Source organism: Jaculus jaculus, chromosome 12 (genome assembly GCF_020740685.1).
Source record: "Jaculus jaculus isolate mJacJac1 chromosome 12, mJacJac1.mat.Y.cur, whole genome shotgun sequence".
NCBI lineage: Eukaryota > Metazoa > Chordata > Mammalia > Rodentia > Dipodidae > Jaculus > Jaculus jaculus.
The window spans coordinates 11,921,294-11,947,344 of NC_059113.1; the positions used below are offsets into that span (position 1 = coordinate 11,921,294).

At 54.3% G+C, this 26,051-nt stretch overlaps 2 protein-coding genes across 4 annotated transcripts; one reads left to right on the forward strand and one right to left on the reverse strand.

Moving 5' to 3' along the window:
- The first annotated feature begins 1,420 nt into the window (after positions 1-1,420).
- On the forward strand, positions 1,421-19,299 carry Fhip2b (FHF complex subunit HOOK interacting protein 2B). 2 transcript variants are annotated; one of them, XM_045131529.1, is made up of 17 exons: positions 1,421-1,503; positions 9,089-9,167; positions 10,368-10,540; positions 12,058-12,162; positions 12,253-12,375; positions 13,492-13,716; positions 13,808-14,004; positions 14,277-14,385; positions 14,603-14,679; positions 15,013-15,202; positions 15,731-15,876; positions 15,984-16,112; positions 16,245-16,335; positions 16,489-16,632; positions 17,010-17,150; positions 17,277-17,377; positions 17,732-19,299. In XM_045131529.1, exons 1-17 carry the CDS (start codon positions 1,459-1,461, stop codon positions 17,868-17,870), a joined length of 2,214 nt encoding a protein of 737 aa, XP_044987464.1. In that variant the 5' UTR covers positions 1,421-1,458; the 3' UTR covers positions 17,871-19,299. The 2 variants fall into 2 exon arrangements, with proteins under 2 accessions (XP_044987464.1, XP_044987465.1); XM_045131530.1 differs by lacking the exon at positions 9,089-9,167.
- A 2,272-nt stretch (positions 19,300-21,571) lies between these two features.
- On the reverse strand, positions 21,572-24,383 carry Nudt18 (nudix hydrolase 18). Of its 2 annotated transcripts, none has more exons than XM_045131314.1 (3): positions 24,321-24,383; positions 22,755-22,968; positions 21,572-22,495 (listed from the first exon to the last, which is right to left on the reverse strand). In XM_045131314.1, the coding sequence occupies exons 2-3, from the start codon at positions 22,954-22,956 to the stop codon at positions 21,900-21,902; spliced, it is 798 nt and encodes a 265-aa protein (XP_044987249.1). In that variant the 5' UTR covers positions 22,957-22,968; positions 24,321-24,383; the 3' UTR covers positions 21,572-21,899. The 2 variants fall into 2 exon arrangements, with proteins under 2 accessions (XP_044987249.1, XP_004669737.2); XM_004669680.2 differs by lacking the exon at positions 24,321-24,383 and adding an exon at positions 23,840-24,015.
- Positions 24,384-26,051: the final 1,668 nt, after the last annotated feature.

Below are 26,051 nucleotides of genomic sequence, written 5' to 3' on the forward strand. Positions count from 1 at the left end.
ATTTGAAAGAGATAGAAAGACAGACAGGAGAGAGAGAGAGAGAGAGAGAGACAGTATGGGCACACCAGTGCCTCCTGCTACTGCAAACGAAGTCCAGACACATGTAGACCTTGTGCATCTGCCTTCACGTGGGCACTGGGGAATCGAACCTCAGCAGTCAGGTTCTGACTGTTTTTAACCATCTCTCCAGGCCCAGAAATAAATTTTAAGGGCTGTGGAGATGGCTCAGTGGGTACAAGCACTTGTCATAAGCATGAAGGCCAACACTGGGAAAGGCCTCACTGGATTCCTCAGGACCCACTAAACAGCTGGGCATGGCCATCCACACCTATAACCCAGTTCTGTGGCAGCAGATACAAGTTTGGAGATTCATCTCAAAGAAATACCCAGTTGAACAAACAGTAGGGGAGGATGCGTGAGAAAAGGTATCCGGTGTCTTCCTCTGGCCTTCCTAAGTCCGCAAGCACATCCGAGCAGGGACATACTCATGTATACCACCACACACACACACACACACACACACACACACACACACGCACGCATGCACGCACACACATACGCGCGTAACCCACCGTCACCACACATACCACACACGCAAAAAGATAACATTTTAAACAGACGTAAGCCCTGACCCAGGGAAGCATCTCTATAGCTGAAGGTGGCCATGGCAATGGAGCTAAAGGACTCATTCCTAAGGCTCTAGCAATGGACATTCCAGGAAGTCCTGCACTTGATGAAATTCTGTTTTGTTTTGTCTTGCTTTGTTTGAGGCAGGGTCTCACTAGGTAACCCAGGCTGTCCTTGAACTCTTGATCCTTCTGAGTGCTGGGATTATGGTTATTTGACATCACGTCCAGCTTCCTCCCTTCCACATGGCTGGAAAGGTGTAAGGGGCCAGCCTGGGGCTCCTTACCATCCATCCCTTAAAACATGCTTGCGCAGTGTAAACGAGCCGCATAAATGTGGCTGAACATTTTCCAGTAGCCACTTACAAAAAAGTGCTAAGCAACAAGTGAATGCTAACTTCATTTAACCCAATATTCCTAACGCATTCTGTTTAAACTCGAAACCGACACAGAGCATGCCTGGGGAGGAGCCAGGCCAAATTCCATCTTAGGAGACCCGCACATCCGCAGCGCCGCACGCCGCGCGTGGTCAGGCGCACAGGGTTGCCCGGGGCCGGAGGGACCCGGGAGGAGCTCTGATGCCTCCTGGAAGAGTCCCGGTGCCGCGGCAAGGGACAACTGCGGAAGGCGTCTCCCCGGCAGGTTCCTTCCCGACTCGGCCGCGAGCACGCGTGGCGCGCCCCCAGCCCGCCGGCCGGGGCGGAGCGCAGGTCCCGGCCCCGCCTCCCGCCCGCTCGGCCGCCTCCTCCGCGACCGCCGCACCGCCGCCGCCGCCGCCGCCGCGCGGAGCCGGGCCGGGAGCCGGAGCCGGAGCCGGAGCCGGGCCGCCATCATGCTGAGCCGGCTCGGGGCGCTGCTGCAGGAGGCCGTGGGGGCGGTGAGCCCGGGGCCGAGCCGGAAGGGCGGGCGCGGGCCGGGGGGCGGGCGAGCGGGCGCGGGCCCCAGGGCCAGGGCTCCTCCCCGGGCCCGGGTGTCGCTTCCGGGCCTGCAGTCGGGTCTCCCCCGGCGCGTCTGGTTCCGGAATCCTCTCTCTCCTGACCGCCCCGCTTCCTTGATGCAGCGCCCCACTTCTCTGATCCTGCGCCCCACCCCCTGATCCTGCGCCCCTGTCCCCTGATCGTGCGCCCCACTCTGATCCTGCGCCCCACTTCCATTTCCTACGCCCCACCCCCGATCCTGCTCCCCTCTCCCCCATTCTCCTCCCCTCTCTCCTGATCCTGCGCTCCACCCCCTGATCCTGCGCCCCGCTCCCCTGATCCTGCGCTCCACCCCCTGATCCTGCGCCTCACTCTGATCCTGCGCCCCACTCCCTGATCCTACGCCCCACCCCCGATCCTGCTCCCCTCTCCCCCGATCCTGCTCCCCTCTCCCCCGATCCTGCTCCCCTCTCCCCTGATCCTGCGCCCCACCCCCTGATCCTGTGCCCCACATTGCTTCTTGTTTACATTTCCTGCGTTCCGGAGCCTCTCCGGTTCCCCTAACTCTTCTCTTCCCAGACGCTCGCTGTCACACGGCTGTTCCTCCGGATCAGCCCCCGTCCCCTTCTCCATCCCCGTCCACCTTCCTTCCTCCTTACCTTCCCTCCCGTCCTCCTTACGTGGGGCTGAAAACAGCCTTCTCTTCCCCTCTTAGCTTCCAGACAGCTCCGAGGCCAGGTACGGGCGCCGGGTGCCCTTCCTCTTGGCCTGGGCCTGGGAAGTGCGGCCCTGAGTGACTAAGTCCCCAGGAAGGGAGCAGAGTACGTGCCGGTTTGGGTGGTCGAGAGCCCGGAAGCTGGCCTCTTTGGGAAATCTCACCCCATTGAACCTGACCTTGTAATAGGCAAAAGAAAGGCCTGCCAGTCTGGGAGGGGAAGGGTACGGGTGTGGAAATGTTTTGGTTTTTCACACCGGTCAATTGTGTTTGGGTCATTTTCTGAGGGCAGGTCCCCTGGCAGCCCAGGGAGGTTCACCGCACTCAGAAAGATCAGAGCACAATTTCACAAGGACAAAGGTGTACCCCTCTCTTTTTCAAACAACCTTGCAAGAAACTGTCGGGAAAGTTAATTCTTTTGCCTAACCCTATAAGTCAATCTTCTAATTGATGTGCTTAGTATATCCATTTATCTCAGAAGAAACAATCTAGGGTTTCACGCCCCTTCTTTTCTCAGCATCCTCTTCCCCAATCAGCTTATTTTTGTTTTGTTTTGTTTTGTTTTTCGAGGTAGGGTCTCACTCTGGCTCAGGCTGACCTGGAATTCACTATGTAGTCTCAGAGTGGCCTCGAACTCTCAGTGATCCTCCTACCTCTGCCTCCCGTGTGCTGGGATTAAAGGCGTGCGCCACCACACCCGGCCCCAATCAGCTTATTTTTATTAATGAAAACTGGCTCAGCCTTTGGGCAAACTTGTGAAGGAAAGTGAACTGTCTGCATGCCCCCACCAGCCCAGCCCAGTCATGCCTGCTGCGCTCCGAGGTCCAAGGCCTGGGGCACCAAACTGACCTTTTCTTCCTCCTCCTGGTCTGTTCCCCGAGTCAAAACAGCTGTCATCTTAGAAAGTGATATGACAAATTAATTTATACCTCTGGGGACAGCTCCATTTACAAGGAGTTGGAAGAATGGACAGGCCATAAAATTCCTTGATGCTGAAGGGTAAGTTTTGTAACCTTCCAATGTAGACAGCTAAGGCATCAAAGCCAGTGGATGGAAATATTTTTTTTATTTGTTTTATTTTTATTTCTTTATTTGAGAGCGGCAGAAAGAGAGAGAAAGAGAGAATGGGCGCCCCAGGGCCTCCAGCCACTGCAAACGAACTCCAGATGAATGCGCCCCCTTGTGCATCTGGCTAACGTGGGTCCTGGGGAAACGAGCCTCAAACCGAGGTCCTCAGGCTTCACAGGCAAACGCTTAACCGCTAAGCCATCTCTCCAGCCCGGAAATATTTTTTAAGGTGACCCTCGGTGTGCAACGTATAGATGATGTCCCGGAAGTGTTTTAATTTATGCCCGGTAGGAATCCTCTTTTCAGCTCTGCCTCATGTCTGGGGTTTAGGCCTCTCACCAAGCCCCATGTGCTCCCAGAAGAATGGTCCTTCCTGTCCCCTCCTAACCAGATAGAATAGGAATGCATCCTAATGGCTGTTTCTAAAAATAATGTTATATTTATTTATTTATTTTGGATTTTCGAGGTAGGGCTTCACTCCAGTCCAGGCTGACCTGGAATTCAATATGTAGTCTCAGGGTGGCCTTGAACTCACAGCAGTCCCCCTACCTCTGCTTCCTGAGTGCGGGATTAAAGGCATGTACCACCTTGCCCGGCTTAGTTATTTTTCTTATAAAGCATTTTGTTGGTCTTGTTAAACAATATTTTTATTTATTTATTTGCAAGCAGAGAGACAGCAAAACAGAGAGATTGGATGCACCAGGGCCTATAGTCACTGCAAACAAACTCCAGATGCATGTTCCCTTTTTGTGCATCTGGCTTTATGTAGGTACTAGGGAATCGAACTCAGGTTGTTAGATTTTGAAGGTAAGAGCCTTAACTGTTAAGCCATCTCTCCAGCCCCTAATGTTATCTTTTAGACAAGTTGTTTGACCTGGTTTCTTTGGTCTGGTTTGTTAGTGTTAAGAGTAGATGCAGATAGAGATTACAGTCCCCACTAACCTGTGCTGGCCGTCCTGCCTCCCTGGACCTGTATATACCAGAATATTCTTTTTTAAAAAAAAATTATTTTCATTTATTTATTATGGGAGGGAGAGAATGAGCACCCCAGGGCCTTTATCCACTGCAAATGAACTCCAGACACATGCCACTTTTTGAATCTGGCTTTACTTGGGTTGGGGAATCGAACCTGGGTCCTTTGGCTTTGCAGGCAAGCACCCTAAGTGCTGAGCCATCTCACCAGCCCTGAATATTCTTTTTGGTTGAAGGTCAGCACACAGTTTTAGGAGATGAGAGGTGAAATTTGAGGCAAGGAGAGCCCCCATCACAGAAACTGGGAGATCACTGGGCCATGGGCCCAGCTATGGACTTACCACAAGAAGAAACTATGACAAGAATGTTTAAAAGTTCACTTTGAGTTGGTAAAGGGCCCTCTGGGCAGATAGAAAACAGAGCCCTGGCCCTCAGAGAGTTCCCAGTCTAGCAACACCTGTAGTTATAGTATAGCATGAAACACGGTCAGTTAGGCCACTGGCAATAGATGGGGTATCTGGAAGGTCTGTGGGTGGAGCCACTTTTGGAAGTGTCTCTGCTCCTACAACTAACTCTGAAAGAATACAAGGTTGCCTACAGCCTGGGTGGGGAGTGATTCAAGAACTTCTGACTCAGTATTGTCCCTTACTCTCTTGCCCTGACCCTGTAAGCACATTTCTGCCTTTGTCTCCTGTATGACACTGTCTGATGGATCTTCCCAAACTGCTGCTCAGAGGGTGGCATTTGGCTAGAGAGATGGCTGAGTGGTTAAGGTGCTTGCCTGCGAAGCCTCCAGACCCCATGATCAGTTGATTCCCCAGTATCGATGTAAGCCAGATGCACAAAGTGGCACATGTTTCTGGAGTTTGTTTGCAGCCACTGGAGACCCTGGCATGCCCATTCTCTCTGTCTCTCTTCTCTGTATTTTTCTCTCTGCTCGTAAATTTTTTTTTTTAAGATAGCATTGGGGGGCTGGAGAGATGGCTTAGCGGTTAAGCGCTTGCCTGTGAAGCCTAAGGACCCCGGTTTGAGGCTCGGTTCCCCAGGTCCCACGTTAGCCAGATGAACAAGAGGGCGCACGCATCTGGAGTTTGTTTGCAGAGGCTGGAAGTCCTGGCGCGCCCATTCCCTCTCTCTCCCTCTATCTGTCTTTCTTTCTGTGTCTGTCGCTCTCAAAAAAAAAAAAAAAAAAAAAAAAAAGATGGCATTGGGGCTGGAGAGATGGCTTAGCAGTTAAGGCATTTGCCTACGAAATCTAAGGATCCAGGTTTGATTCTCCAGGTCCCACATAAGCTAGATTCACATGGTGGCACATGCGCCTGGAGTTTGTTTGCAGTTGTTAGAGGCACTGGAGCACCCATTCTCTCTCTCTCTCTGTCTCTAATAAATAAATAAATAAATCAGAAAAAAAGTTTTTTTGTTTTGTTTTTTTTTTTTTTAAGTGGCATTGACCTTACAGAAGAAAAATCCAGGCTCCTGGCCTTGGCCTTGGCAGCCTGCACCTTCCTTCCCTCACCTTCCCCAAGTGCACTATTACCCAGTGCTTTCTGTGGGGAATGTGCACTGTTGAAATCTGACCTAAGACAAGTTCAAGCTCTCTGGCCAGATCTCAGGAAAGATCTGTTAGAAGTGACCCCTCTTTTGATAGGTCCCTTGTCACCTCTCCTGCTACTTCCTCATGGCTTTTTCTTTTTTTATTTATTTGCAAGGAGACAGAATGTGTGTGTGTGTATGGGCACACCAGGGCCTCTCACCACACTGCAAATGAACTCCCTCTTTTTTTTTTTTTTTTTCTTTTTTGGTTTTTTGAGGTATTGTTTCACTCTAGCCCAGGCTGACTTGGAATCCACTATGTAGTATTAGCCTCAGGGTGGCCTTGAACTCACAGGGATCCTCCTACCTCTGCCTCCCAAGAGCTGAGATGGCTTAGCGGTTAAGCACTTGTCTGTGAAGTCTAAGCGCCCCGGTTCAAGGCTCAATTCCCTAATACCCACATAAGCCAAATGCACAAGGTGGCATATGCATTTGGAGTTTGTTTGCAGTGGCTGGAGGTCCTGGTCTACCCATTCTCTCTCTACCTATCTGCCTCTTTCTCTCTATCTGTTGCTCTCAAATAAATACAAATAAAACCAACAAATATTAAAACAGTAAAGGTGTGTGCCACTACACCGGATTTCTTTTTGTTTTTTTTTAATTTTTAAATTTTTATTAACATTTTCCATGATTATAAAAAAAAATATCCCATGGTAATTCCCTCCCTCCCCTCTGACACCTTCCCCTTTGAAATTCCATTCTCCCTCATATTACCTCCCCATCTCAATCATTGTACTTACATATATACAATACCAACCTATTAAGTCTTTTTGTTTTTTAAGGAGGGTAAAAGTAGACTTTATTAAGAAAAATATAAGCTAGGCGTGGTGGCGCATGCCTTTAATCCCAGCACTCGGGAGGCAGAAGTAGAAGGATCCTCATGAATGAATTCAAGGTCATCCTGAGGCTACATAGTGAATTACAGGTCAGCCTGGACTAAAGTGAGATCCTACCTCCAAAAAAAAAAGAAAGAAAAAGAAAAATATAGAAAGAGACTCCCAAGGGTAGGAGTGGTTCCCTAAGGAAAGAGGGAGGGTTGCAGGATCAGGGGCTTGGAGCTGGGACAAACCCTGAGTGTCGGGCAAGCATGCTTAGGAGTCCCAACAGTTTCCAAAGACGAGAAAGAAAGGGAGAAGTTACACTTTATTTGAGAGAGGGACTGAGTATGGGTGTGCCAGGGCCTCCAGCTTCTGCAAACAAATTCCAGATGCATACACATCTGAATTGTGCACCTTGTGCCTATCTGAATTATGTGGGTCCTGGGGAATTGAACCTGGGTCCTTTGGCTTTGCAGGTAAGTGCCTTAACCACTAAGCCATTCTCTCCAGCCCTTGGTGCAATTTTAAACTCATGGTGATCCTCCTACCTCTGCCTTTTGGGTGCTGGAATTAAAGGTGGGCACCCCTACGCCTGACTTAAGGCACATTTCCTGGGGACAGAGGCTTACTCGTTCTTAGATCATGCTTAGCATGGCATCGCGCACCTAGGAAGCACTCACAGGATGTGTACTGAATGGATGATGAAAAGATGCTCAGGAGCTGGAGGGATGGCTTGGCAGTTAAGGCATTTGCTTGCAAAGCCAAACGACCCAGGTTCGATACCCCAGGACCCATGTTAGCCAGATGCACAAGGGGGCGCACGGGTCTGGAGTTCCTTTGCAGTGGCTGGAGGCCCTGGCATGCCCATTCTCTCGATCTCTCTCTCCCTCTTTCTCTGCCAAATAAATGAATAAAAATATATTTTTTAAAAGATAGTATGTGGTACCATCAAGTACTAAGGAAGGGAGAGGCATGTGCAGGCAGGAGCCCAGGCAAGGTCTTTACAGGGATGCTGGCCCTACACTGGACCTCACTGGGATGTCTCAGGACCTAGGAAAAGAATAGAGGGGCACAGAGTCTCAGGGACAGGGAATGCCTTACACTAAGACCTAGAGATGAAAATGAACACCTTTGGATAGGGATTGTTCACGACCCATCCTTCTCTTGCAAATATTTACTCTGCAAGAATAGAGAAGTTCTCAGATTCTCAGCTCAAGGCCAGTTCCAGCTAGAGAATGGAAGGTGGAGGGGGCTTGCTGAGCCACTCCCCCCACAGGCAATAGGCATGGTAGGCAGCGTAGCAGTAAGGACGGGGTGCGGGCTGAGGCCTGAGAGGAAAGAAACGCTCAGTGTACCCAGGCACTTCCTCTGTATCACACCAGGGCTGTCCTCCAGCTGAACAGCCTGCTATGGCCTAACCCTAAACTCCCCTAGACAGCCTACGGAGAGGGACCTGGAAGCTTTGTCTTTGACAGTCATGTTGTTCCAGCGTGTTTTCCCTCTGGGTACCCCTGTACTCCTGGCAGGCCCCCTGTTGTAGCCTGACCGGGTTGGGTGGAAATGCTTGTGTCTGTTTCCAACATGCACTCTTCTCTGGGACAGGGACTGTGGGATGGGAACATGCAGGAGAGAGGGTCCTCTGAGAAAGAGTGCCAGGAGGTCCTTAGCAAGATGGAGGCCATGCTGCTGTGTCTCGGAGTGAAATGTTCCTCCTCCCTTTGAAGAGCTGGGAGTGAGCTGTCCCCCTCTGGGCCTGGCGCTTACCTGGCGTTGCATGAAACTTCTTCTCTGGGGAGATGCTAACGCACATCTGTTCACCCCGGATATGGCACAGATGACAGACCAAAGTGCCATTACACCAAAACCACTTGGGGTGAACCAATGAGTTTATTGGGGTTACTTACAAGGCAGGGTGAGGGGTTACCACTAAGAGCCTGCACATCCCAAAGCAGCCATAACGTCCAGAAGTCTCCTCCCACTGTGGGTGACATCCGCATAGTTGCTTAAATGAAGCTTACTGTCCCTTGATCTCTCGCCCTCTCTCTACTCTAGCTCCCATGAGGTCACGGGACCTCGTGCGGACAGTTGGCATAGGAGGCTCCTGAGATCTCAGGTGGGGGTCTGATGACCTTTTCCATACCCTCCCTTCTATGGGGGAATGTCAGCAGGTCCTATTTAAAGAGTCTCTTTTGAGTGGTCCCACCTGCTTTTGATAAAGCTGGCAATAGTTGCTTACTGCTTTCAATGCAGAGGAATTTGCTACACAACACCTGACCAGGGACCAGAGCAGTCGCACGGCTGTCTGCTCCCCGAGGGCTGGTGGCAGTGGCCCTGTAGTTTCTGGAGCCCCCATTGAAGCCACGTCTGCTCTCTCTGCAGCGGGAGCCCAGCATTGACCTGCTGCAGGCCTTCGTGGAGCACTGGAAAGGCATCACACACTACTACATCGAGAGCACAGGTGGGCCGGCTTCTCTTCAGCCTGGGACCCCACGAGGGAGCTGGCAGGAGGAAGGGCACGGGCATATTCATGATGGGAGGGTCTTGGGAAGATGACATCCTTTCTCAGGGACCTATACCTTAAAGGGACGCTAGGGGGCGCTCCCAGGCCAGTTGCAAAGCTCTCAGGAAAGAAACACTGCACCCTCTAGGCTGACTCCTAAAGCCCCACCAGCGGTAGCAGCTCCTCCTCTTTCCTCCTCTCTCCCTTCTCCTCCTCCTCACCATGGTGGAGCAAGTAAGGCCAGTGCACGGATTATTTCCACTTTGTAGAAAACAGGGTACTGCCTTCCACGAATGGGAAAGAGACAAGAACAGGCCCCAGGAGATGGTCACGCAGGAAACTGCTAGAATAAACTTCTAGGGCTGGAGAGATGGCTTAGCGGTTAAGGCGCATGCCTGCGAAGCCTAAGGACCCAGGTTCGATTCTCCAGGGCCCATGTAAGCCAGATGCTCATGGTGGCACCTGCGTCTGGAGTTTGATTGCAGTAGCTGGAAGCCCTGGCGCACCCATTCTCGCTCTCTATCTCTTTCACCCTCTCTCTCTGTCTCTAATAAATAAATAAAAATAAATCCTAAAAAAAAATAGTTTTAAAAAAGAATAAACTAAGCTGGGTGTGGTGGCACATGCCTTTCATCCCAGTACTTGGGAGGCAGAGGTAGGAGGATCGCCGTGAGTTCAAGGCCACCCTGAGACTCCACAGTGAACTCCAGGTCAGCCTGGGCTACAGCAAGACCCTCCCTCGAAACCACCCCCCAAAAAGAATAAACTTCTAAATCATACAATAGACTCCTGAGCCCTCACCCGCTCACTCCAGCAGGGTAGACGTAGACAGGCAGCTCTTCAAACATGTCCCTTTTGGGCCCGGGTTGTGACACCCCCGCCCCCAGCACCAGGGAAAATGCTGTTCCTCCCACCCCTGGATGAAATGTTGGGGCCAGCACATGCTCTCAGGCAGAAAGCTGTGTCTTGAACCTCATTGCAAAAGACTTCTGTCTTTTCAGATACACAACGATCAGCTGTTAAAATTCCATTTCCGGGTGGCCCTCAGCCCGTCTCTCAGACATGACTTCCTTCTGGGCTTGGGATGAGAGGGTGTCGTTTTTCACCCCTGATGCCCCTCTTCATGCCTCCCATCCTTGTGTCCTGAACCTCCATTAGATGAAAACACCCCGGTCAAGAAAACGGATATCCCCTGGCGGCTGAAGCAGATGTTGGACATCCTGGTGTACGAGGAGAGGCAGCAGGCAGCCGCTGGCGAGGCTGGGCCCTGTCTGGAATACCTGCTACAGCACAAGATCCTGGAGACCCTGTGCACGCTGGGCAAGGCCGAGGTACGCGTGCAGCTGGGCACACTAGACAACACTGGTACACAGGCTCTTGGGGCTTCTGGAATTTTCCACTCCAGCCAGGGCCCCTATTTTACACTTTTATGCCTGTGTTGCTTCCCAACCTGACATGCGCGTAAGGAGTCAAACCAGGCAGGCACTGTGACTGGGTCACTTGGAGCATCCCACCTCCCCGCTCAGCAAAGATGAGCTGACTACCTGTCATGTGCCAGGCTGAGTCTTAGAAGATGGACATTGAGGTCAGGATAGTCACCCACAGTCACTCCTCGTTATCCGTGAGGGGTTGGCCCCAGGACCCCGCTACCTCCCTTCAGATCTAAAATTCATGGATGCTAATGCTCCTCCTTATAAAATTGGGTCCTGCCAGGCATGGTGGTGCACGCCTTTAATTCCAGCACTCAGGAGGCAGAGGTAGGAGGATCAGGGTGAGTTCCAGGTCGGTTTGGGCTAGAGTGAGACCCTACTTCCAAAAATAAAGTAAAAAGTAAAAATTGTGTCCCGAAGAATAAATAATAAAAAGGTGGGCATGGTGGCTCATGCCTTTAATCCCAGCACTTGGGAGGCCGAAGTAGGAGGATCACTGTGCATTTGAGACGAGCCTGGGGCTACAGAGTGAGTTTCTGGTCAGCCTGGACTAGAGTGCGACCCTACCTTAAAAAAAAAAGGAATAAATAATAAATAAAATGGGGTCCTAGAATCAATCCCCCATGGATACCGAGAGATAACTGTATTTGCATATAACCTACACACATTCTCCTATACCTTTAAATCTTTTCTAGGTTACTTGTAATACCTAATACAAGGTAAATACTATGAAACTACTTGTGGTATTACATTGGTTACAGAATGGTGACAAGACAGAGGTCTGTATGTTTTCAATGTTTATTTATTTATTTATTTATGGTTTTTCAAGGTAGGATCTCATTCTAGTCCAGGCTGACTTGGAATTCACTATGTAGTTTCAGGATGGCCTCGAACTCATGGCGATCCTCCTACCTCTGTCTCACAAGTGCTGGGATTAAAGGCGTGCACCACCACGCCCGGCTCTTTTTATTTTTATTTATTCACTTAAAAGAGAGAGAGAGAATGGAGCATCAGGGCCTCTAGCCACTGCCAACGAACTCCAGACGCATGTCTGTTGCCTTGTGCATGTGGCTTATGTGGGTAAAGGGGAATCAAACCTGGATCCTTAGGTTTTGCAGGCAAGCACCTTAACCCCTAAGCTATTTCTCCAGCCCTGTGTTTTGAATATTCTTGATCTGAGAGGCTGGTTGACTCCACAGATACAAAATCTGTAGATACGGCAGGCTAGATGGAGACCCAGTTGTGGAAGTAACCAAGGCAGGGAAGGAGGCCGGGAGCACGTGGAACGCCAGTCTCACTGTGGTGAGGAACCTGGGCCATGACTGAGGAGGACTTGAGCCTTGTGGCTCTCTAAGGAAGAAAGTCCAGGCAGGTGGCTGTGGCTTCGTCTCTGACGGGATGCCCTTCCTCTGACCCAGTACCCCCCGGGCATGCGGCAGCAGGTGTTCCAGTTCTTCAGCAAGGTCCTGGCCCAGGTGCAGCATCCCCTGCTGCATTACCTCAGCGTCCACAGGCCCGTGCAGGTGAGGGCCAGGGAGCCGTGGGGTCTCTGGGCATCCATACCCCGCTTCTTCTTCCCATTTCCCTTGTTCTCTGTACTGTTCCCCTTCCAGAAACTCCTTCGACTTGGTGGGACAGTCTCTGGGTCCCTGCCAGAAAAGGAAGAGTTACAGCTCACCACTGTCCTCTGCTCTAAGATCCAGCAGGACCCGGAGTTACTCACCCATATCCTAGAAGTAAGTGCTTGTGTGTGGAATGGGCGGGGCCTGGACCCCAGGCACAAGCTCCCTCGGCCCTGTTGTGGAGGCAGGAGAGGGCACGTGCCCATGGGTGCTGCAGACTGAGGCCCTGTCTTCTTTCAGCCCTGCACTTTTTTGGTTTGGTTTTCGTTTTGTTTTCTTGGGGGTGGGGTCTCACTCTAGCCCAAGCTGACCTGGAACTTGCTTGTAGTCCCAGGTTGGGTTCAAACTCACAGTGTTCCTCTGACCTCTGCCTCTCAAGTGCTAGGATTAAAAGAGTACACCACCACACCTGGCTTTTTTGGCTTTTTAAGACAGGATCTTGATATATATATATATATATATATATATATATATATATATATATATATATATATATATATATATATATATATACACACACACACATATATATCAATAGATAGATTAAAATATATGTATAGGGCTGGAGAGATGGCTTAGTGGTTAAGCGCTTGCCTGTGAAGCCTAAGGACCCCGGTTCGAGGCTCGATTCCCCAGGACCCACATTAACCAGATGCATGAGGGGGCGCACGTGTCTGGAATTCGTTTGCAGTGGCTGGAGCCCTGGCGTGCCCATTCCTTCTCTCTTTCTATCTGCCTCTTTCTCTTTCTCTCTCTCTCTCTCAGTCACTCTCAAATAAATAAATAAAAATGAGCAAAAAAATTAAAAAATATATATGTGTACATACATACATTAACACACGTACTAAGCATGCAGGAGAGCATCTCACTATGTATCTCAGGCTGGCCTTTAACTCCTAATCCTCTTGCCTCAGCCTCCTGAGTGCTGGAATTATAGGAGTGTACCACCACGCCCTTCCTTATCTGAACTTTAAGGGAGCACCCATGGGACAGAATGATTTCCACTATGACCTTGGCCTCATCTCATTTTCTTCTCCTTCTCCTCCTCCTCCTCTACTTCTTCTTTCCAGTTTTTCAAGGTAGGGTCTCGCTCTAGCCCAGGCTGACCTGGAGTTCACTATGTAGTCTCAGGGTGGCCTCGAACTCACAGCGATCCTCCTACCTCTGCCTCCCGAGTGCTGGGATTAAAGGCGTGCACCACCATGCCTGGCTTCATCCCATCCTCTGCAGGGTAAAAAGATTGGCAGCAGGAAGAAGGCATCTAGAGACTACACTGCTCTGCCTAAAGACACAGCCAGCCACAGGGACAAGGACCGTCCCCACAACAGTGCTCCTGATGGGGAGCACTGTGGGCCCCCAGCTTTGAACAGCTGCCTGCCTGCTGAGTCCGAGGGGCCTGGTGGGCCAGCGGAGAGCAACCTCATCACCTCCCTGCTGGGGCTGTGCAAGAGCAAGGTCTGGCTGCAGAGATGGTGGGGGTACAGCTGCTGGGAGGGGACTGGGGGCTTGGCATATGTGCCCTACCTAATGTCATCTCACTCCTTAGAAGAGTCGGGTGGCCCTGAAGTCCCAGGAGAACCTGCTGCTACTGGTAAGTGTGGCCTCCCCGGCAGCTGCCACCTACCTGGCACAGAGCAGCTCCTGTTGTGTGGTGATCGCCGAATACCTCTGCCAGCTGTACCGGTCCATGCCTGCCTTCCTCGACCCCGCAGACATTGCTGCTTTAGAAGGCATCAGCTGGAGGTGGGTTGTGGGCCAGGGAAGGCTGGGAAGCATCTTCAGGGGGCTGGTACCTATAGAAGATAGGGAATCCTGCTGGTCACCTTCTTCCTGAACTGATAGCCAGTCCCCAGGGCCCTTCCCAGCCTCCCAGTCTGACCACAAAGCCTACAGTGGAACAGACCCCAGCAACAGAGGTTCTCGATAAGAGAGAGAGGACCAGCTCCCAGAGGTCCTTGAGGCGGGCCTTGACGCTTTCCTCTAGTCCTTCAGACGTCTGCCTCCCTTTCTTCTAGGTTACCCAGTGCCCCGTCCGATGAGGCATCCTTCCCCGGCAAGGAGGCGCTGGCTGCCTTCCTGGGCTGGTTTGATTACTGCGACCACCTTATCACAGAGGCACACAAGGTGAACTAGGGGCAGCCAGGGCTCTCTCATGGCTCCTTGGCCGTCTCATCTCAAGGACAGAGTGGAGCTGATGCATGGTGGCCTAGGCCCTGAAGACAGCTTGGCCCCAGTTAACCAGGGCCTTCTGATATATCTGGGGCTGTGCGAAGACACAGTGAACTCTTGGGGGTGACTGTGAGGGGTTATGAACACAAGAAGACATCTTTCTGGCTCCTAGGTGGTTGCGGAAGCCTTGGCGAAGGCTGTGGCCGAGAAGCTGTTTGTGGAGACTCTGCAGCCTCAGCTCCTCCATGTGTAAGTGCCTGTCTGGTTCCCTCGTCCTTGACCCTCGTCTGAATCCAGTCCACCCGACTAGGCCCCTTCCTACGCCAAAGGACTGGGGCCTCCCTAGCCAGAGATGTATCTGTGCCCTCCACTGGGTAACATGCACATGGCGCCAAACCTCTTGGGCTGAAGGACAGCCTCCCACCCTAAACTTCAGAACATCAGGAAGGATGGGGAGGTGGCTAAAGATAATGTTAGCCAAAGATGTAAGGAAAGCGGGAAAGGGTCCCGCAGCCCCAGGTCCACTCACCCACCAGTCCTGTGTTTTCTCCCTGGCCTGGCCGGGGTGCCCTCTTCCCACAGGTCCGAGCAGAGCATCCTGACTTCCACTGCCCTGCTGACAGCCATGCTGCGCCAGCTGCACTCCCCTGGGCTGCTCCAGGAGGCCGTGGCCTTTCTCCTGGGCGCCGACCGGCAGCCTGCGGTCCTGGAGGACAGCTCCCGCACCCTAGGAGCGCGCCTCATAGGGCACTGTGACCATCTCTCTGATGAGGTAAGGCCGAGGGGCGCTCACCGCGCCTTGTCTCACCACCATCACAGAGCACCCCGTCTTGCTCGCACTAGCTGGCCCCGGTGGCTCTACTTCTGAGACTTTCAGCCCCCCCCCCCCCCAAAGCAGTGACAAGGCGACTGAGAGCCAAACTGTTCTGATCTGATCTTATCACGGTTATTCTCCGCGGGTGCATACTCCGTATGGTGCTTTGTATTGTGCAAACCCCGCTTTTCCAGTCATTTGGCTTGTTGCATGCCTAAGCACCCTGTGAGGCAGGCCCATTTATATGATAGAAACAGAGGCGCGGAGAAGCCAACGGGTTTGCCAGGGATGACACATCAACTGAGAAGTGGAACAGGGGACCTTTCAGACTTCCTTCTTCCTGGGCCAGCCTCACCCCGCACACACCTGATACCTGCCACCTCGGCCCCTAACCGGGGGAAGGGACACCTCACCTGAGAGGCCTTTCTAGGTTTGCAGGGTTTGAGAAGCTGGGAGGGCGCGCCCTGCTGACTTCTCCCACTGCAGATCAGCATCGCCACGCTGCGGCTATTTGAGGAACTGCTCCAGAAGCCGCACGAGCGGGTCATCCGGAGCCTGGTCCTGTGCCACCTTGAGGGCCGCCTGTATGTGGCCCGGGGCTCGCCGGAGCCTGAGAGCTATGAGGACACCCTGTAAGTGACCCTGGGGCGGGGGAGGGGCGGGGTCTTTGCAGGACCCAGCCTGGGCGCACCATCCTTGCACGCGTGCGCTGACGTGTGCCCGCGCGCTCCGCTGGCAGGGATCTGGAGGAAGACCCCTACTTCACCGATGGCTTCCTGGATTCTGGGCTTCAGCCCTGCGCAAAGCCTCACCGAGCTCCAGCCCCAGGTTCTGACGGCAGAACAGCCGTGACGGAGATCGTGAACAGGTGCGGGAGAAGGTTGGGCCTCCAGAGACACCTGAGTTGTGCTCTGGGTTCTTGGGGGCCCATCAAGCCGTGGATTGTTGGGGGAGCCTAGGGAAGCGCCCCCCGCCCCCCACTGAGGCCCCTGTCTCTTAGCTTCCTCTGCCTGGTCCCCGAGGAAGCCAAGACGTCAGCCTTCCTGGAGGAGACCGGATATGACACGTATGTCCACGATGCCTACGGACTGGTGAGTGGCAGCCCTGCGACTCCCCTGCTATTCCAGGCCCTGAAGGAAAACTGCTTTGTGGGCCTGCTGGCACCATCCCAAGCCTTCCGCCCACTCCTCTTGTGTGGGATCCCTCCGCCAGTGGGCCTACTTTCTCAGATGGCTCTGCTTTAGTTTCAGGAGTGCAGTTCCCGGGTCTCCCCGTGGGGCTGGCCCGTAGGCCCTGCGCCCTTGGACCCCAACGAACCTGAACGGCCTTTCTTTGAGGGCCACTTCCTCCAAGTGCTCTTTGACCGCATGGCCCGGATTTTGGATCAGGTAGCCAACAGGACTAGGACCAGGAGCACTCAGGGCTGGGCCCCTGGACTCCTTCAAGAGAGCAGGGGCTTGGGCCATAGTGGTGGGCCCCACTTTGGTTCCTTAGCTCCATTGCCCCCACCACCACCACACCTTTCCCCAGGCAGGAAGCCCTGTCTCGCCTATTCTCCACACGCCCTAACACGCTCTGGCCCTCAGCCCCAGGGAGTCCATGACACACACACACACACACACACACACACACACACACACACACCACGTGTCTCCCACCCCCGCACACGTTCACACCAGCCAGGCGCCTTGTTGGGGGAGTGCAAAAAAATGCTCACCTCCCCTTGCCAACCAACCCTTGGCCTTGTCCATCTTCTTCCCTACAGCCATATAGCTTGAACCTACAAGTGACCTCAGTCCTGTCCCGGCTCGCTCTCTTCCCCCACCCCCATATCCATGAATACCTCCTGGATCCCTACATCAGCCTGGCTCCTGGCTGCAGGAGCCTGTTCTCGGTGCTTGTCAGGGTAAGAACTGGGAGTCGGGGCATGGAGGAAGAGAACAGAAGAGCAGCCAGTTGAGACTGGAGGACCGGGGCACCTGTGGGGATATGGCTGAACCCCCATCTCAGTTCTCTCTGGCCCCTACTCTAGGTGATCGGGGATTTAATGCAAAGGATTCAGAGGGTGTCCCAGTTTCCGGGCAAACTGCTTCTGGTACGCAAGCAGCTGATGGGCCAGGTCCCTGGAGAGCAGTAAGTCACTGAGGGAAGTGAGTGTCCTGGGTTGGGAAGGGGGAAAGCGCTGCAGATCAGGGAGCTGTTTCTCCACTGGGTCAATCTTTTTTTTATTTTTATTTTTATTTTTTTTTTGAGGTAGGGTCTCACTTTAGCCCAGGCTGACCTGGAATTCACTATGGAGTCTCAGGGTGGCCTAGAACTCACGGTGATCCTCCTACCTCTGCCTCCCGAGTTCTGGGATTAAAGGCGTGCGCCACCACGCCCGGCTGGGTCAGTCTTTATGGACATGGCTGTTATCGCCAGCCATACTCCTGTTGACTCCCACTCAGGCCACCCTCCACCCCCTCGCCCCCTATTGTCTCCCCTCAGACTGGACCACCAGACCCTCCTCCAGGGCGTGGTGGTGCTGGAGGAGTTCTGCAAGGAGCTGGCTGCCATCGCCTTTGTCAAGTTTCCTCCGCATGCTCCTCACCTGAACCTCTCTCCACCCCCGGAAGGGCAAGTCTGAGCCAGGAGGATGACGAGCAGGGGAGACTCCTGTCCGTACCTCTGCCCACGGGCTGCCTCCTGCCTGGCCCTGCTGCCACCCTCTCCTCCACGCTGAGGGCTTCGGCTCCTGGGCTGACCGCAGCAGACCTTGACCTTGCTGACCACAGAACCCTGGGTTTCAGAGAGGGCCTGAGGAGCCAGGAGCTGGCTTCCCAGACAACATGCTGTCTTTGGGGACCTTCTTGGAGCAGCTGGGGAGATGGCCAGCAAGCACTGTCCGCTGACCCTCGTGTATTATGTGACCCTCCCCATACTGTCCATGTTTGACTAAGGCCACAACTTGGGACAACAGCAGAAGCAATAGGAAGCAGTTGTTGGCTCTGAGGCTGACCCGGGCCAGAGCGCGAGGGCCTGGGAGCCTTGCCTGTGGCACTTTAGGTACCATGGAAGCTGCTGAGACACAACAGGTTTCTTTCCGGCCTCCCTGGTGAAAGAGCAGCGAAGGAGACTGAGGGGAAGCCCCTCTCCTCCTCTGCCCTCCTGGAGACTGTTGCAAAATTCCCAACCACCTCATGGCAAATGCCCAAAGCATGCTCCGCGCCCAGGCGGGGGCAGCTGCTAACGAGAACCTTGGCGCAGCTGCAGCCGGGGCGGGTGAGGGCCTTGGAGTCGGATGCCAGGCTTCAGCTCCAGCTGGTTCCTCTCTGGCGCCTTCCGAACCCGTCTCAGCAGGTCCATAACACCTGGGCAGAGAGGTCAGCGACCAAGGGAGGTGGGCCCTGCCCTCCAAATCCTGCCTAGCACCCAGGGCTCCCAATGGGGGAGCGCAGGAGCTGGGGGCACAAGCAGAGTAAGGTACCCCCTGACTCCAGACCCCTAATGCCTGCAGGGAGCAGCTGAGGCACAGCTAACTGGCACTGGTGTTGTTCTCCGGGTGCCCTCTGTGGCTGGAGCCGCCACCCCACCCGGCCTGAATCTGTCTCGACCTGCAAGAACACACGGGCGGCGCCAGGCATTACCTCACAGCAGGACTGTAGCGCGGGCTTAGCTCCTGGGCAAGGAGGAGCAGGCCAGAGCCCCTTTCGCTTCCTTTTCCTGCCCATGCCGCTTCTAGAAGCCGGGCACGGGTTGCCAAGAGGTGACATGAAAGAGGAGGAAACTCGGTGACCTCTACCTCTCCCGCATTCCTTCTGGCGGGGGAGAACTTTTCTGGCGCTCCAAAGCATCATGCACACACGTGTGCGTGCGCGTGTGTGCGTGCACAAGAGTGCTGGGGTGGGCAAGGAGCGGCTCTCGGCGGGAAGATTGAGTCTCTATTCTCAGACTCGTTAAGATGGGCGAGGGTCTGGGTGTGACAGACCTTCTGCCTCTAATCACGCACTTTGGGATTTTCACGGTGTCTTCCCAGACAGCACAGCAATAAACAGTGTGATTGCGTGACACGGTGACTCTGTTGTCCAGCCTGCCTGTTCTCTGCTTGGGGAGTCTCTACCACTCCGGGCCTGTCTTTTACCCCAAGGAAGACAAACTCAATTTTTTTTTCCCCAGCACTAGAGAAGAGGGGTTGGTAAACAAGACGGGCTCTGGCAGTGCAAATCTGATATTCCTTGGCACCTGCCAGGAACCAAGGCTCTTGGCTAAGCTACAGTGTTTCTACTCCACTCACCTATGGCTGCCAGTCTGCCAGCCTTGGAGCCACCATGAGGGCCCAGGCCATGTGGTCGTGTCTGCATCCAAGTCTCTTCTTCCTGTGTTTACGCCGTGTGATCTTTTTAGTCTTGAACAGTGGGACTAAGACTTAACTTAGATGTGAGGGGGCTGAGGGCCTATGTAGCTCAGGGCGCTTGCTTAGCACGCACAAAGCCCCGAGTTCAATGTCGGTGCTAGTGTGTGTGTCTGCTTGCTTGTTTCTGTGTTTTGAGACAGGTTCCTGTTTTGAGGTACAACCTTCCTGTCTCCATTTCCTGAGGACCATCATACCTGGCCCCCAGCACTGTCGAGAAAAGATGTATGAGGAAGTAAAGAGATGCCCCCAGGAGTCACCAAGGGTACCGCAGGGGCAGGAAAATGAGAACTTGGAGCAGGCCTCTCAGTTGAAAAACCTGGGATGTTCATTTTTTTTCTTAAATGCCCGTGCCCAGCCCCCTCCAACAGTATTAGAGGATGGCAGAGGTCTGGAAGTCCTCTGGGTGGTTCTAGTATGTAAAACCGAGGCTAAAGAGTGAGAGTGAATATCACTGCCCCTCTGAGTAGGAAGAGACTGAGTGTTCCCACTGGAACACTGACTGAACAGAATTAAAAGGTTTGGTTCCAATTGAGACCAGTGGTTAAGAGTTCTTGGCTAGTATGAGTGAGGCCTTGGTGAGGCCCTGATTCAATACCCAGCACCACCAAAAAAGAAAAAGAAAAAGAAAAAGATTTAGTTCATCATTTGGAAGATGTATTCTCAGAAAGGCCAAGGTTTCCTTCCTCCCTCCAAAGGCCAGAGAAACAAGATGGTGTCCAAAAGAGGCAGGAGGGGTGGGGAAGGGCCAGTGAGCTTTTTGTCCTGGCTCCTCAGGCTACAGTGTCATCCAGTACCTTTTGAGAAGCAACATTCATTATGTGTTTCCTTTCTAAACTCTCCCTTGGATGTGGTGATTAGCAGCCACATTTTTCTTTATACCACTGCCACTGGGTTTCACTTAAAGTCCTTTTTTTTTTTTTAAATTTTTTTGTTCATTTTTTATTTATTTATTTGAGAGTGACAGAGAGAGAGAAAGAGACAGAGAGAGAGAGAGAGACTGAGAACGAGCGCGCCAGGGCCTCCAGCCACTGCAAACGAACTCCAGACGCGTGCGCCCCCTTGTGCATCTGGCTAACGTGGGACCTGGGGAACCGAGCCTCGAACCGGGGTCCTTAGGCTTCACAGGCAAGCGCTTAACCGCTAAGCCATCTCTCCAGCCCTAAAGTCCTTTTTTTGTTGTTGTTTTCGAGGTAGGGTCTCCTCTAGCCCCGGCTGCCCTGGAATTCACTATGCAATCTCAGGGTGGCCTCAAACTCACAGTGATCCTCCTACCTCTGCCTCCGGAGTGCTGGGATTAAAGGCGTGTGCCACCACACCCAGCTCTCCCTTAAAGGTTTTTTTACTGGGTGAAAATAAGAGAGCCCGGCATGTCTAGATGGTGAATATTGAGAGGCAGAGGCAGGAAGATCGCAGCCAGTTCAAGATCAGCCTGATCTACATAGGGAAATCTTGTCTCAGAAAAAAAAAAAAAAATCAAGTAAAAACCTTTCCAGGACTGCACTGGGCTGAGGGAACCGAGGAAAGGATACAGCAGAGCTGGGCTGAAACTGTAAAAGTAGCCGGGCAGGACAGCGGGCCAGTGGGGATCAAGGCCCAGGAAGCTCAAGGAGAAATGTCCCAGATGTAGCTTCTCCAGTGCTCAGCGCTCAGCACCTGGAGAGGTCTGAGGTGTGTTTTCATTAGGGGTGGGGGTCACCTCCCAGTTCCATCCCTCCCCAGCAGGACAGGAGAGCTGGAGAGAGCCTTGGAGAGATGAAGGGCTGAGGTGGATAGCAGGAACTGCCTGCCCCCAGCAGCCCTACAGCCCTGTTTAGGGCAAGTGCGCCTACTGTCAGGGAAAGGCCTGGGTGGCAGTGGGTGGGGCAGGGAAGTGGCGCTTTTGGACAACCAACCCCCACACTGTCGCCACGGAGACATTTAAGTAGGAAGACAAAGCAAGCAACACTTGTTTACTCAGTGATGGGGTCCCTGCCTGGAAGGGCATGCCTCCCTCCAAATTTAAGTGCCCAAAAGGATTAGCATGCAGCCATCACCAAGGTGGGAACAGAAATGACAATATGCCATCTGGGACTCAGAAAGCCCCCCACTCTCTTAACAGCATCCATGTACCCCCAGGACCATTGGGTCCTTGAGCACTTGAAGGCACTGTGCCTTTTGGTGCAATAGGACCCTTCACCCAGTACAAGGAGGTTCCTGACTCCCAACCTGCCTGCCTCGGAGGAAGGGAGGCTGCTCAGTGGCCAGTCATTTCTGGCTCATTTTCTATCTGTTCACTGGGACAACAGAGGTCTCTTGGAGTCTGTGTAGGAGCTGCTTTTGTAGGTCTTCCCCTATCACCTTCCACCAAAAGTAGTTCTCACCCCGAACTTTTGGGGGCTCGTCCTGGATTCCTGGGTTCCTAAAGGCCACCGCCACTAACAGATTCAGGCAGATGCCATCTACGTGGTCTCTGCCCAGATGCTGTAGTCCAAGCAATCCCTTGGTCTCCACTGACAAATTGTGCAGGATCAGGCATTCCTGCAACAGCCGCAGGACAGCCACCTTGATGCCACCCCTCTGCTCCATGGGTGTGAAGCCACAGGCAGTGATGGGCAAGTGAGGCGTCCCCATTGTGCCCACCAGTACCCATACTGTCTGGACACTGGTAAAGGTGGCCACCAGCCTCTGGCAGACCATACTGCAAGGAAGCTCCTGAGGCAGAATGTGAGGATGCGTGGCTTGCTGGCAGTACTGGGCGCCTAGCTCTACCAGGTGAAAGACGTCATGGGCTCGAAGCGGAGTGGGCAGGGAAAGCCGTGGGTACCAGCCAGCCTGCAGAGACTCTGCATCGGCGTCTTTGGAGGTTTTAAGAACTCCGCCTAGGGGAGACAGATTTGGGAGAACAGGTGAATGGTGCGTGTTACGAGACGTGTTGGGCTTGGCAGAGTAATGAAAGCCTAGGACCCCCAGCCTGACCCACGGAGAGACCCCAAAGTCTCGGAGGCTGCAATAGGTCAACATCAGACTTGTAACAGACACAGTAGGGCTGGCTGTTGAGGGACTTCCGTCGCCACTAAATAAACTAGGGGAAAAGGCGGCAGTGGGCCACTGCTCACAGGCCACCCAGTGGGGCTGTACCTGTTGGGCGAGCAAGGAACACAAAGCGGACCCAGGAGGCTCCCCGTTCCTCCACTGACAGCAGTGTCACGGGCTCACAAAGGAGTCCAGCCTCCTCCTTCACCTCCCGCTGCATGGCCTCCACGATGGTCTCCTCCGGCTCCATTCGCCCCGCGGGGAGGTACCACGTCCCTCGGCACTCCCTCTTGGCCTCCTGGATCATTAACACCTCGTCCTGCGGGGCGCGGGGGGGGGGGGGGGAGTGAGAGAACCTTCATCCCACAGGGCCGGTCCGCAGAAGAGCAGCAGCCTCCGCCTGCCCCGGGTTTAGTTTCAAAAGTGGTGGTCCGGGGCCCCCTGGCTGGAGGACATCTTCAGAACTATGAGATACCGGTGTGGCTGGGGCTGTGCCTGCCTCCTCTCTGTAATCATTCATCCCTCCGCATGCAGAAGGATTTCCTTCGCAGGAAAGGAAGGGGCTCTGGGAGCTGCCTAGGGTCTGGGGATGAGGGCCCGGGATCAGCGCTGCCACGGTCCTATACTGATTGTGTCTCTGATACAGGGTAGCTCATGCTGCCCGTGAGGCTTACCAACTGTGGCCAGTTCCTACTCAGACCTTTGAAAATGGCACTCTGTTTCCTCCCCCACGGTTCTAGCCTCTTGTGGTTACACAGACTTGTAAAGAGATGAGCAAGTCACCCCCCCAAAAAGAGAGAGAGAGAGAGATAGAGAAGAAAAAAGCTCTCAGGGTGTCGGAGACCCGTGTGGAAGCTCCCCATTACCATCCGTGGGACTAGAGGAGGTCTTAGAAGTCCCCTGCGTGTTAGGCACCGTGTCCAGCTGGTGGGGGGAGAGGTGGCATCCTTGCCCCAGGCCTGCCTCTCCGTGGAGCAGACAAAAGCGTGCCCTCCCCACCCGCGGGCTTTGGTTTCTTCCTCGGGCTCCCGGGATCACTGCTGGGCTCAGATGCAAGTGTAAGAATGCTTTGCAACACTGGGACGCGCGGCGCACAGGGCAGCGGCCGCTGTGGCCCACCGGTGGGCACCGGCGCCGGCGCCGGCGGCGCGCTCCGGAGCCCGGCGGAGGGCCGGCGGCCGGACGCTCACCTGCTCGTTGAGGAACACGGCCAGCACCACGTAGCAGACGTTCTTCCGCAGCCGCGCGGGCACCGGCGGCTGTCCGGCCGGCTCCGAGTCACAGCCCTGCACCGGCAGCCCCTTGCCCCCCAGCACGGCAGCCAGCGCCTCCGCCAGGCCTTGCGAGGCCATCGGGCCCACCCCCCGGCCCCCCCAGGAGGTGGCAAGCCCGGGACCCTACAGACCCCTGAGCTGGGTGACCGGGACGTGGGCTGGCGTGGGCTACGACGCCTTCGCGCCGCCCCCTCCTCCCTGGCGCGCGTGCCCACCTCCACTCCCCCCAGCCCAGCGCCAACGCGGAAGCTCCCGGCGAGCCCCGGCCGCTGATTGGTTGCGCGTCACCGCGGCCTGCTCTGATTGGCTGGTCAGTGTCGGTTACCGGGGGTCGGGCCCAGCCCGTTAGGGGGCGGGGCGCCGGGCTAGGCTTTGGAGGACCACCCCGCCCACACACCTCCCGCTGGTTCTAGCGGCTGGTCGCTCGCTCCTCTTCGGGGCTCTCCAATCCTGGGGACATGTGTGACCCACTCTGCCAATTCGTCCAGCCCGCACTTGTCCGCGCGGGTTGGGACGGTGACGTCATCCCGCCTGTAGGGTGCTCCGCGCCGCAGCCATCGCTGTCGGTGGCGTCACAAGCCCAATGACGTCACGGGGACCTTGGCCAGCTGCCTGCGCCCAGTGTCCATCTTTTATCGTAAACAAAATAAACAGTTGCCCGAGACGATCGCGTCCCAAGTAACTTTCTCCTGGCTTGGTTCTCACTTAGCCGGAGCACACGCGGGGTTGCCTTGCAGATTCTGCGTTACAACACGGGACGGACGTCGACATATAAAAAGTCAACCAGGGGTTATAGGCTAAGTGCTAAGTGATTGCTTTGGGCAGAAGGTGTGACAGAGAAGTGTCAGAAGCGGAAAGAAGCGCAGGGCTGGGATGGTCAAGGTGGAGAAGGGCTGGGGAGGGAGGAGGGGGGTTGGGGGCTCAACAGGGGCTTGCTTTGTACAGTCAGAGTTAACCCCTGCCCACTGCATTTCCCATGCAGTTTCAAGGCCTCTGCAGCAGCAGTCTGGACCCTTAGAGGGCAGGGGGTGGTGCCCTCCCACCCAGCATGCAGGGCCCGGCCATGGGGAACAGGGTGTGGGTTGTTTTGGCCAGCTCCTGCTTCTCTCCCAGCCTGACCTTTCCTCCTCAGAGCTTCTTTAACCTCCGCTCAGGACAGGAAGGCAGGGCCAGCTGGGAGGAATCCGAGAGGCAGGCCAAGTCTGGGCTCCTCACCCCATCCTGGCCTCCCCTCTCCTCCTCCCTCCTGCTGGCTCTGTGCACCTCCTTTGGGGGGACGGTGGCTTGATGGTGCTGACAGAGCTCAGGAGTCCAAGCCAGACATCCAGCCACTGCTGCCTGGCTTGCTCTGTGCTCCGGGATAAATTGTGGCCTCAATTTCCTCATCTGTAGAGTAGGGTAGTAACAGCACTGCTTTTACAGAGTTGTTGGGAAGCCAACATAGCCAGGGAGAAAAGCCGCGTGGACTGTCCAGCACCAGGCACTGTCACCACCCATCCTCCAGGCTGGGATGGCGAGGCCAGGGCATTTGTTGCTCTGCCACAAAGGTCAGACCTTACGAAAGATGTCACACAGCTTCTATGATGCACCTGGGGCTGAGGCTGTAGCCCAATGGCAAAGAGTTTTTATCTAGCCTGAGGTCCTGGGCATGATCCCTGGCCCTGCAAAGCTTCCATGGAACTGGGTTTTGCTTTCAGGATATCAGGCCCCACGAGACTGATCACTCCCCCCCCACCCCACCCGCTCTTCTCCCATGCTGATGTGGGTGGCAAGCTGTAGGACCCACCTAGTGACCCACAGTGTTTTTGAGTCACTTGGCTGTGAACACTGCTGCTCCCAGCCCCATCTAGAACTTCCTATCCGACTTTCCTTCTCTCTCTTTCTCTTTCTTTGTGTATGTGCATCTCCTCTCTCTCCCCTTTGTTCATAGTCCTCAGTTTTCCCATCTGTGAAGTGGGGGCAGATTGGTCACAGACTCCTTTCTGCCTCCCAGGGATGATTTGGGAGAGGGTGAGGTCATGTCTGGGCAGGGTTCTGAGAGCTGCAGAGGCGTCCTAAGATAAACAGCAGAGAGCCTAACTGCCTGGAAGAGCAAAGACTGCCACAAACCACAGTTCCACTCCCCCAT